A 13095-nucleotide genomic window follows, 5' to 3' on the forward strand; every position below is an offset into this window, starting at 1 on the left:
CACCTTAATTTGCAGTATTCAAGGGCCAAAATGTCAACGAAGAAAGCGAGACAACTATCGGGGATAGTCGATCGTTTGGACAACTAGCATTGGAAATGACAAAATCACCCACCTAGCATCCACCAAACTATTAAGCTTTTATTGAAATGATAGATGTTAAAGAGGATACCATTTGAAATGAGGAAGATGAAGACGAGGTGAATATTCTATATGATAGTGATGACAACCAGGAAATGATTCACTAACATAAACTTGAAGTTCTAGTTTAGAGTGACATCATTATCTTAGTCTTTTTCTACGCCGAATCTAAGTGCGATGCAATAGGTTGATGTTGATTTAACTAGGTTCATAGAGGAGGCAGAGTTCATGATCGCATAGTGATTTCAAAACAAAGACGAGGCCATGAGTATAGAAAAGAATTGTATTTTTCGATGATCTTTGGAGTACAAAGTGTTAGAATTCGATCACCAAAAAGGTATTGAAAGTCCCAAAATACAACCATCTACTCATATGCCAAACAACTAACGATTCAAGAGACCATTGTCAACTTAATTATCATGTTATATGCTCATCCATTTTTCCAATGGAGTTGATCCCACTATTTTGATTAGAGGGTTGTAGAATTCAATTAAGGGAACATTTGGGTTCAACTGTAGCTATTGAAATGTTTGGCTAGTAAAATATAAAGCAATTGCAAAGACCTTTGACTATTGAAAAGAGTAGTACAATCTACTCTTACAATGGATATTGGGGCTCCAAATGACAATGCCTAGAAGTTTTGTGATAAATTAATTTTCAAGTTTTATGTGGCATGAGTCATATGTTCTAGCAAAAGCACTTAAGAGTTACTTTCCATCACATCTCATATGCCTTGAATATACCCGATACCAAGTTTTAATTAGTTTCATGATTAGTGCAAATCAGACCAGAGCTTGTAGAATTCAGTAACTTAAGAAACTCATCTTAAGCATGAAATCACAGCAACAAATATAAAATCAACCATGAGAAACCACATTATCACACTCAAACCAAATTAGGCCCACTAACAAAAAATTCCTTTCACTCTTGCAATGGCTGTAATCCATGTGCAATTACAACGGCTCAACCGCAATTAGATTCGCAATCACAACCTCCATTCAAAACCCTAATTTAATCATGCATCTGCATTCATGAAAAACAAACAAAAAGCTGGAATATGTATTGCAGTTGAGCCATCATTTTCATACTATATTCTTCTTTGAAGTACCTTTCATAGTTTCATTCTACTTTGCCTTTAGGCCCTGTGGGAGGGGACCTTATTAACAATGAGTAGGTTACATAATTATGTTGCTTGGATGCAATTAGACACCACTTAGTGCATTTTTAATTCTGGGTCCGATTTTGCAATAATACAAAAAGAGGAAGTGGACTCCCATTAACGGAATTGTTGTAATGTCATTATCTTTTCTCAAGCTTAAAATAAATTTAAAACAAAAAACGTAGACTTTCATTCAAGGATCTCTTACCCTACAACGGTGGTCAATTTAAAAAAAAAAATAATCTTTTTTATTTTGTGAGGATAAAAAACTAGTAAAAATTTATATGTAGTTATTTTTATGAAAAATTGATAACTCGCTAAATAATTTGACAAGTTTGACTAAATTATAATCATACGTAAATTTAAAAAAAAATTAGAAAAAATATTTGTTTTTTTTTATATTATAATTCTAAAATTTATTCATATTGATATACTAGTTATATTTAATTTGAGAACTATATATTTGATAAATAAATTATTTTTGTAATTAAGTTTAATTAATTTATTTTTTTATTTTTATGTTTTTTAATTTCTTGTTCAACTGATTTTAATTATGCTAATAAACTATTGGATCAACTTAGTTAAACTTAATTACTAAAATAAGTTAGTGGCATAGCATCACAGTAAATTTAAAGTAAATAATAACAAAATATCACTAGATTATTTTAGTTGTGAAAAACAAATTTTTGAAAAGTGAAAAATATCTTGGAGGTGGTCATATTCTTTTAGTTCAGACATAATATAGTCAAGTTGAAAGGACAATTGAAGAAGGCGACGATATAATAAATTTAATTTCCTATTCGGATTTGATATCATATGCCAAATTAACTTATTATATAATTAGGGTGTCCATACATGACCACCAAGAATATGGAAAAATCTATGATTTTATTGAGAAAACTTTGGGGCCTACGTACTATGTATGGACACTCATAAAAGAAAGGAGGTCTACTAAAAGGACTAATTTTTGTACAAAGCCATGTGAAGACATATAGGAGACGAAAAAAATATGAACATGCCTAGACCACAGACATCAAGAAATTAAATTAAAATGAGTGGTACTCATGTATTTACGTGTAAAATTAAGGTACAATATATATATTTATATAAATTTTTGTGTGCATCTCTTTTTGTAGTTTTTTTATGTTACAAAAAGAATTTTATATTTTTCATTTTTTATCAATTCTTTTTAATACTAAAAATAAAAAAAATGTACAAAACAGTGATACATATAATATTCTTCTCTATATATTAAATGAATATATTTGCACCACTCTTAAATATACTAGTAAGTGTATACTTTTTTTAAATAATAAATATATTTGTAAGTTTTGTTTCACTATTTCATTCATAAAAATAGTCAAAGAAAACTTACAAATAACAAAAGAATATTATATCTAAATCTAAAGAAAGAAAGTAGACATTTTTATGTTGAATTAAAGTCTGAGAGTGAGCATAATTTTTTATTACAGATAACCTTAACAAATAGAAATAAAGTCAAATATGAGTCTGTTTAGTTTTTAGATTTATACAGAACATGTTATAATATTGTGGGATATTATTTTTTTTTCTAAATAAATTTAAGATCTTTTTAATTTATCTGAAATTATTTCTATAGTCGAAAAGTTTTTTTTCGATGTATTATTTTTTCAAATAAAAAATATCTGTAATATATCATATTCAAAAGCATCTGCTTCTCTTAGACAATGCAGGCTATGGCCTCCAAATATTTTATAAAAGCATTAATAGCATGCAAAAAATAAAATTAGCTCAATTGATTAGCATCGACTGCATCATGTTCTTCTAGCTTTAATTAATCATATTCAATTCTCATGTTTTGCCATTCATTCAACATATTTTTTTTTTTACTAATAATGGGCAATACTGGGATGGACTTAACAACTTAATAAATCCATATTTAACACCAATACAATCTCATTATTACCACACCACTTTGATGAAAAGAAAAACTAACTGAATGTAACTACAAGCTTATATAAGTTTGTGTTATTTTAGACTTTATTGGTTTTTTAAATTTATTTTTTTTACATTAAACAAAATATAAAAATAAATAAATATTAGTTTAATTGTATTCGTATAAACTAATAGAAAATTTACAAGTCTTTAATAAATTGGATAACCTTATATCCATTGAATTTAGTATTATTTTATATTTTGTTAATTTTTTAATTAAATTTTCTCTAACAAAAATATATTCAAATATTCAATGAATATTATAATTTGTAATATTTATTATTATAACTATGACAAAAAAAAAAAAACACATCACAAGAAGCAAGAAGGTTATTAAAATCTAAAAGTTAAAAAAAAAAGAAATAACAGCATAGACGAAAGATAAAAAATAAAATAAAATAAAATAAAAAATAAGAAAGAAAGAAAGAAAGAAAAAAGGGTCACCACTGACTTGCAAGACTGATGGCAGTAGCAACCCTCTAAGGTGTGGTAGGTTTCTTCTCCTTTATCGCAGTGTTGAGAGAAAATTAGGTACGTGTTCTCTAAAGATATATTATCTCCTCTCACTTTTTATTAATTATTATAAGAATTTAGTTAATTTGTGTTTTAAGAACATATTTTTAAAATATAATAATTTAAAATTTTTAAATTTGTTGGTGTTCAATACATTAAAAATATAAAAAAGTTATACATTTTTAATAATTTTTAACAAAATATTTTCATTCATAGTATTCTTATCATCATGTGTCATTAGAAAACAAATTGAAAAAAAAACCCTTATTTTAATACTAAAAATAGAAAATATAGGCAAATAACATTCCGTGTGTATTATATGCATGTCCTTCATTTGTCACATGCCGAATAAATTAGCTGAACTGTAGCCTTCTGGAGCCTATGTTGCTTTATATTCCTTTTCCTATATACTTTTTTCTTTTTCTTTTTCTTTTTCTTCTTTATATAAATCCAGTTCTTTCATGAAGAAGAAAAAGACAAACAATTGTATCACTCATCATTGAGTGTGTGTAGAGTATTAATAATTAAACAATTTAACATATCCCTGCAGCTAAGCTAAGCTATCAGCATGGAAAGTGATGATACTGAAGAAAAATTAGTCTCCACCACTTCAAACTCCTCAAATTCAAGCACCATTAAAGAAAGAATGTCATCAAGAAGAGCATGTCAAATGTCCAAAAACGGCAACGAGTGCAAGAAAATGGAGAACAACAATGGCGACTACTATGCAGGGATGCATCACCCAACATACAGAGGTGTGAGAATGAGGGCATGGGGTAAGTGGGTGTCTGAGATCCGGGAGCCAAGAAAGAAATCAAGAATTTGGCTGGGAACATATAGAACCGCTGAAATGGCGGCAAAAGCGCATGACGTGGCGGCTTTAGCCATCAAAGGCCCTTCGGCTTACCTCAATTTCCCTAAAATGGCTCGGCGTTACCCAAGGCCAGTCAGTACATCTCCTAAGGACATTCAAGCTGCGGCCTCCAAGGCGGCAGCCGTGGAGAACAATACTGAAGCTGATGCTGAAGAAGAAGAACAAAATCTTGGCCTAATAATGGAATCTTCAACTTCCACTAATAATAATAATGAGCAAGAATCTTCAAGTATGGATGATGATGATGATGGCGCATTGTTTGACCTGCTACCGGATCTTTTCTCCGACGATGGAAAGAGCAGTGCATCTTCTTCCTCTTATTCTCCTTCTTGGCATCTACTATTTGCAGTTGATTATGGATTCAGGCTTGAGGAGCATTTTTTGTGGGAGAATTACTAGTAATACTTGCTACAGATTCTTAATCCCATGAAAAATAAAATATACTTTACCAAGAAATTATTGGCTTGTAATTTGTAAATTGTAGTTTGCAGTACGTTCTTGCAATTATGGGTATGAGTTTGTGTTTATAACTCTGCATAAAATCATTTAAATGATCGAGATTATTTTATTTAATATTTATTAATTATTAATAGAATAATTATATAATTTTATTTGTAATATTGTATAATTATAAATATTATATATATAAAATTATAGATGTTAAATTATTAAGATAACTTTAATTATTATCTCCTTAGCTTTACTTCTATTGCAATTTTAGTATAAATTATGACCTCATGATTAGTGTTAGTAACGTTGTTACTCGCACATGCGGGTATCCAATTCAATTTAGTCCAGTCAAAATAGGTTGACAACTCAATCCACAATAAACAAGGTTGGATGAGTTTGAATATGGGACCAACTTTGTTCATCTAATTCGTATTCTTAGTGTATAATATACATGTTTATAAAAATATATATACATATGATATCATAAAGGTGTAGAGAATTAAATTTAAGTTTTTTGGTTCTGCACAGATAATTAAATTTAAATTAAATGGAGAATACCAAAATACTCCAAGCAACAAATATAATGACAGAAATTAAATAATCAAACACTAGAATTTTAATGTGGAAAAACTCCCAAAAGAGGGACAAAAAATCCACAAGACCTAGTCCAGAAAAATCTTCTACTATCAGAATAATGGGTACACAAACAGTCTTCCTAGTAACACTAGGGAATCTCAACAATCAACAAAATACATCACCAAAACTGATGGAATCAACATAAACTCTCCGATCCATAAAAGTGGGTATCTCAAATCAGGTAAAAGAGAAGGCAATACAACTAGCAAGTTATATCCTAATGTCCATCTCTACACCAGGAATAACATACTAAAATTTCATAAGAAATGGAGCAAGTTTACCAAGTCAATGTGATCAAGGTTAGCATGCTCTTTTCTCCCAAATTTCCTTCTTCTCTCGACGCCGAAAAACCCTTGCTTCGTTGCTTTCAATTTTTAAAAGAAAGCTTCACTCTCTCTTCCATGGCTTATGCCACTTTCTCTCCTTATTTCTTTTTTTTAATGAGATGTGGGCCCCACTTAGTTGGAGACCCACCAACAAATCTCCTCCTCACCAACTCAAGTGGGGATAGGCTGCTCCACCAAGTCTGCCTTCTCTTTGCAGGAATCAAACTTCACTACAGGTAAACTCTTAGTCATCATATCTGAACCATTATCATCAGTATGAATCTTCTCAAGTGCGTATGACTTCATCTCAAGCGCTTGACGTATCCAATGATATCTCACCTCTATGTGCTTTGATCGGGAATGAAACGTCGGATTCTTGCTGAGATGGATAGCACTCTGACTGTCACAAAATAACACAAACTTCTTTTGACAGATGCCCAACTCTTGTAGAAATTTCATCATCCACAAGAGTTCCTTAGAAGCTTCAACAACATCAATGTATTATGCCTCTGTAGTAGACAAAGCAACACATTTCTGAAGTCGAGATTGCCACGACACAGCTCCCACTGCAAAAGTCATCATATAACCAGAAGTAGACTTTCTTGAATCAAGATCTCCAGCCATATCCGCATCTGTGTAACCATCCAACACAGGTTGGCCACTCCCAAAGCATAAACAAACTCTGGAAGTACCATTAAGGTATCTGAGAATCCACTTCACTGCTTGCCAGTGTTTCTTGCCAGGATTAGAGAGAAACCGACTAACAACTCCAACGGCATGAGCAATATCCGGCCTGGTGCAAACCATAGCATACATCAAACTGCCAACTACATATGCATATGGAATCTTCTTTATTTCCGCTTTCTCTTTCTCACTTGTAGGACATTGCTGTGAACTCAGCTTGAAATGACTAGTAAGTGGAGTACTAACAGGTTTGGAATTACTCATGCTAAACCTCTCTAAAACCTTCTCAATGTACTTCTGCTGCGAAACCACAGTTTCCCATTCTTCCTGTCACGAGTGATACTCATGCCAAGGATTTTCTTTGCAGGACCCAAATCCTTCATAGCAAAGGATCTGATCAAGTTTTTCTTAAGACTTTCAATCTTCTTAGTGTCATGACCAACAATCAACATGTCATCAACATAAAGCAAGAGAATTATAAAATCACCATAAGAGAATTTCTTAACATAGACACAATGATCAGAAGAAGTCTTACTATACTCATGACCTTCCATGAAGGAATCAAACTTCGTGTACCACTGCCTTGGCGCTTGCTTCAGCCCATATAAGCTCTTCTTCAACTTGCATACAAGATGCTCCTTTTCTTTAACCTCGAAACCCTCTGGTTTCTCCATATAGATTTCTTTATCTTTGTCACCGTAAAAGAATGTAGTCTTCACATCAAGCTGCTCAACCTCTAAATTCAAGCTAGCCGCTAATCCAAGCACAACTCGAATAGAGGACATCTTCACAACTGGAGAGAAAATCTCCTTAAAATCAATACCTTTCTTTTGCTCAAAGCCTTTCACAACCAATCGAGCTTTGTACCTTGGCCGTGAGATATTTTCATCTGCTTTCAATTTGAATACCCATTTATTCTTGAATGCTCTCTTTAACCATTGCTAACGTTAACTTTCCTTTTGGAGCTGAGTTAGTTAGTGTCACAACCAGAACTTTCCAACTATCAGGCAAAGAGCTCAACAACAACAAGGCTTGCAACTCATCATTCAAAGTGATTTCATTATTTGTCAGTTGGTTCACCGTTTCCTGAAAAATGCTCAAGTGCTCCGGCATTGATTTACCTTCAGCATACTTCATATTGACAAGCTTCCTAATCAAGAATGCTTTGTTTTGCACATTCTTCCTCTCATATAACTCCTTCAATTTCTTCCACATCTTCTCTGCATTCGTTTCGGTGTCAACATGTAGATACACGCTAAGATCAAGTCATTGCCTAATCAAAGCAACTGCCTTTCGATTCACCTTCTTCCATTCAGCATCGGATTTAGTACCTTTGGATTTATCTCCCTCCACATGATCATACAAGTCCTTACTATACAGCATATCTTCCATGAGGGTCTTCCAAATTGAATAATTTTAAGAATTCAATTTGATCATATTCGGTCCATGAGTATTTTCCTCCATTTAATCAACACAGAAATAAACAACTAAAGCTCTGAATACCATTTTGTTGGAAAAACTCAACACAGATTTAAATCAAAAACCTGTCTAATAGCGGAAGCACTAAAAATAATTTTTCCAACACTATCAAATTAATAATTTAATTTGTTAATAATATACGTTTGAGTAAAAGTAAATTTATTCTTTTGTTGGAGTTGGATAAAGTTTGAGTTGGGAGGTTTAAAATGGAAGTAGAACTTGAGTTAGAGTTGAAAATTTTAAACTTGTTACGAAAATTAGAATGAAGTCCCTTACCTTATTTTACCCTATTCATTGCTACTTTTATGATGGATGCCATTGTAATAATGACTACAACCAAAATATTGCGAACAGAATTGAAGTTTAATTTGGACAGGGACATGATCCTGTGGTAAGAACAAAATGAAATCATGTTCTTGATACTTAGGAAGAATGCCATCTAGGAGAAGTCTACACTTGTTGCTATTTTTGTGAAATTTATATATAGTGTTTGGAGGAATTTTTTTAAATATAATATTTATAAAAATACGTAAACAATAAAGTATTTATTGACATGCATAATATGTTATCTCTAGAGTACAATGTCAAAAATCATATGAAAGGTACATCTCGAGTATTGAGTAGTGGGTTTTAACCAAAAAGAAAAAAATAATAAACAACATTCCGGTTACACCACCCCGAATAAAACAAAAGCAAGAAACCAATGATTTTTGAACTATAATTTCAGATAATTTTTTAGCTCGGAATATGTATATAGTCTTGATACTCAAAAATACGTGTATTATTGTAACGATTTAGATATAATATTACGTACTTATATTATTGTACTATTAATTAAAAATATTTGTTTTGAAAGAAGAATAATGATTTAAATTTTTTTAATTAAAAAAATTAACAATCTAAAATTGTAAAATTATCCAAGATATATGCAAAACGGCAAAATCTCTTATAGTATTGCTTCGTATGGTAGGTGGATGTGATGCGTGAGAATCTTATACCCATTTTCTGCTTATTTTCTAGTTAAATTTAATAAGTTTAATTATGTTTTAGCGTTAAAATCCTCTTTAGATGGTACTTTGAGTTATTTTGGTGTTTTTATTATTTTAGGTAAAATTCGGATCAATTTGGCAGAGTTTTGAGCAAAAAGGAGAAGTTTTGAAGCTGCCCCTTTGGATGCGCTAGCAACCAATGAACTAAGGAGGGCTTTTTGCCCATGGGGGTGCTAAACGCCACACCTGGCGTTTAGCGCCAAGCAATCCGAACTCAACCTCATCAAAGGAGCATCTTTTGTTGAATTTAGCTCTTAGTTGTTATCTTATCTTTTATTTTGGTAATTTTTATTTACAAATGAAATATTTCAGGTTTAGAATTTAATATTTTATTTTAGTCAGTTACAATATGCTATGAAATGAATCTTGCATGATTAAAATAGTTAATAAAAAAACTTAATCCAGATGAATAAACAACTCTGAACCCTTAACTGCTTCTCTCACATATTTCACACCAGTTTTATTGTTTGCTTTCCAATTCTCTGAATTTACTGTTTAATGCTTTTTACAACTTTCAAAACACAACTTTCTACTTGCCTGACTAAGTGATTCATTCGACCATTGTTGCTCAGTCCATCAATCCTTGTGGGATCGACCTTCTCACACCTGAGTTACTACTTGGTACGATCCGGTGCACTTGTCGATTAGTTTGTGAATTTAGAAAATTCGCATCAATTTTTTTGCGTCGTTGTTGAGGATTGACTGTGATTGACAACTACCAATTGTCTGATTGCTTAGATTAGGTGTTTTTAGTTTTTTATTTGTTTTAATTTTGTGTTCTTTCTTTTTTTTTATTTTTGAAAATTGAGTGTTATTTTAGTTTAAATTTTTTTCTTAATTTTTGAAATTAAATTTGGTGTTTTCAATTCATAGTCTTATTTATTTTGTTCCTTAATTTTTGAATTCTTAACTTTATTGTCTAAAATTTTTTCTCTTTAAATTTTGAAGTTAAGTTTGGTGTCCCCCTTTTGTGATTTTATTTTATTTTTTCTGATTAATTTTCTTTTCTTTATTTTTGAAATTAGTGTCTTATTTTTCTTTATTGATTTTCGAATTTCAAGTATTAATTATTTAGTTTATTTTATTTTTATTTTACACAGGATACCTCACCGAAAATTCTCTACACTCTGACATAGAGATTCCCACCTCTCTTTATTTGCTGTCCGTTGTTTATGAGCAGGAGTAGGAACAAAGAACCCCTTCTTGATTTCGATCCTGAACCTAAGAGGACCTTGAGGCGGCGTTTGCAACAAGCTTGAATTTGTAAGGTCGGTGAGAATCTCAGAGATACTTTCGAGAAAGAAGTTAAAGAGGCTACTATGGATCCCAACAACATAGTTAATGCTAATGTTGATAATCGAAATGGTAATGAGAATCCTAGAAGGATGCTTGGCTCATACACTGCTCTCACCCCAGATTTCTATGGGAACAGTATTGTGGTGCTTCCTATAGGTGCAAATAACTTTGAGATGAAGTCACATTTGATCACTCTAGTGCAATAAAACTGCCAGTTTCATGGACTCCGCAGGAAGAGACAAACTTGTTCATCTCTAACTTCCTACAGATCTGTTACACTGTGAAGACTAATGGAGTGAATCTAGATGTCTATAAGCTGATGCTCTTCCCATTTGCTGTGAGGGACAGGGCAAAGCAGTGGCTTGTCACTCAGCCTAAGAAAAGCTTGAACACTTGGGACAAGGTGGTCAACAGATTTTTGACCAAGTTCTTTCCTCCTCAGAAGCTAACTAAGTTGAGGACGGATGTTCAGACATTCAGGCAGAGAGATGGTGAGTCCATCTATGAAGCCTGGGAGAGATACAAGTCAATGATCAGGAGGTGCCCTCCTAACATATTCTCAGACTAGATTAGGCTGCAGATCTTCTATGATGGCCTCTCTAAAATGGACAAGATGTCTTTGGACAATTTTACAGGTGGCTCTCTACATATGAGAAAGATTCCTAAAGAGGCTAATGAGTTGATTGAGATGGTTGCTAACAACTAATACTTGTACACCTCTAAGAGAAATCCTGTGAAGAAAGAAGTCATAGAGCTAGATACTTTGGATTCCATTCTTGCCCAGAACAAGGCCATGTCTCAACAAATTAGTATGATTACTCAGTACTTGAGTGGGATGCAAGTCTTTGCTGTCAATACTCAAGATGCATCTTATGACATGAGTAGTGACTTCAACCAAGGTGAGACTTATGGTTAGGCTCCATCCACTCCTGAACAAGTTAACTATATGAGAAATTCCTCTAGAAATCCTTATAATGATCCTTACTCTAACACATTTAATTAGGAATGGAAGAATCACCCAAATTTTGGGTGGAGAGAGCAACCTCAGAAACCTCAGCCAAATTTCAAGAACAACTCTCAAGGCGGTTTTAATCAGAATAAGTTCAACAACCGTCAACTCCAACCTCTCAATAGCAACAAGAAAATATTTAGCCTCAAAATACTCTTGACCTAGCCTCAATAGTTGCAGAACTTTCCAAGAGCACTCAGAGTTTCATACAGGAGACCAAAGCTTCAATTCAGAACCTGGTGGTACAAGTGGGTCAGATGAGCAAGCGAATACCTAAGAGGCCTCCTAACACTCTTCCTGGTGATACAGAGGTAAATCCAAGAGAAGAATGCAAGGCCATCACAGTGGCTTATGACTCCGTGCCAAAGGAGGAAGCATATGTTACTAAACTTGCAGAAAAGGTTGAGGATGCCATAGTACATGCCTTTTGCTGAGGTACTGGAGCATATGCCTCAATATCTTGAGCTCATGAAGGGTTTACTCTCTGCAAAAAGAACCCTAAAAGGAGATGAAACCGTGATCCTAACTGAAGAATGCAGTGCATTAGTTTAGAGAAAGTTGCCAAGGAAGATGCCAGACCCAAGGAGCTTTCAGATTCTTTGCACTATTGGAAGCACCAACTTTGACAAAGCCCTATGTGATCTTGGTGCAGGCATCAATTTAATGCCCTTGTTTGTAATAAAGAAGCATGAAATCCAAGAGGCGCAGCCAACACAGATAGCACTACAAATAGCATACAAGTTTCTGAAACAGGCATATGGAATAGTAGAGAATGTCTTGGTCAAGGTTGGAGAGCTTTTCCTCCCTGCAGACTTCATGATCCTTGACATGGAAGAAGATGCAAATGACTTTCTGATCCTGGGAAGGCCATTTCTGGCCACTGGGAGAGCTTTGATTGATATTGTAAAAGGTGATCTGGTTCTGAGGATGCCTGAGGATTACTTGGTATTTCAGGTTTTTAAACCTTTACACCACTCTGGTGAAGGAGGAGCTTGCATGAAGGGTGAGATCACCAACCCAAGTCTACAACGACCACTGACTATTGCAAAGCAGGGTTCACTACTCAAACCTTTTTTGGTGGGAACCACTACAATTTTCTCTGACATCAAACTTAAGTTTGGTGTTGGATGTGCATCATCCACCAAGGAGGGAGTTCCTAAGAAGAGGTGCCTAGAGGTTGGTGGAACAAGAAGATTTCCACTAAAGACTTTTCTCCAGGAATGAAGGTGGTATTCACTAAGAGTTCAATTCTGCCTCATATAGTGAACAAGATCCTGTCTCTTGAGCACATTGAGTTAATCCATGATAGCACAGGAAAGAGATTCACAGTGAGGGGTGAAGAGCTAAACCCCTATGATCACCCCTTCCCTAGTGGAGGTGACCGTCAAGCTAGTGACAGTAAAGAAGCGCTTGTTGGGAGGCAACCCAATCATAAGTATCCTTTAGTTTTTCTTTCAGTTTAATTTTCATGCATTTTTTATTTATAGTTTTTCTTGGTTTAATTTTAA

At 33.4% G+C, this 13095-nt stretch overlaps 1 protein-coding gene across 1 annotated transcript; it reads left to right on the forward strand.

Moving 5' to 3' along the window:
• Positions 1-4237: 4237 nt before the first annotated feature.
• LOC107494982 (ethylene-responsive transcription factor ERF034) lies at positions 4238-5211 on the forward strand. Its single transcript, XM_016116019.3, has one exon. It carries the CDS (start codon positions 4353-4355, stop codon positions 5055-5057), a length of 705 nt encoding a protein of 234 aa, XP_015971505.1. The 5' UTR covers positions 4238-4352; the 3' UTR covers positions 5058-5211.
• The last annotated feature ends 7884 nt before the right edge of the window (positions 5212-13095 follow it).

The sequence above is a fragment of the Arachis duranensis genome, chromosome 6 (assembly GCF_000817695.3).
Source record: "Arachis duranensis cultivar V14167 chromosome 6, aradu.V14167.gnm2.J7QH, whole genome shotgun sequence".
Taxonomy (NCBI): Eukaryota; Viridiplantae; Streptophyta; class Magnoliopsida; order Fabales; family Fabaceae; genus Arachis; species Arachis duranensis.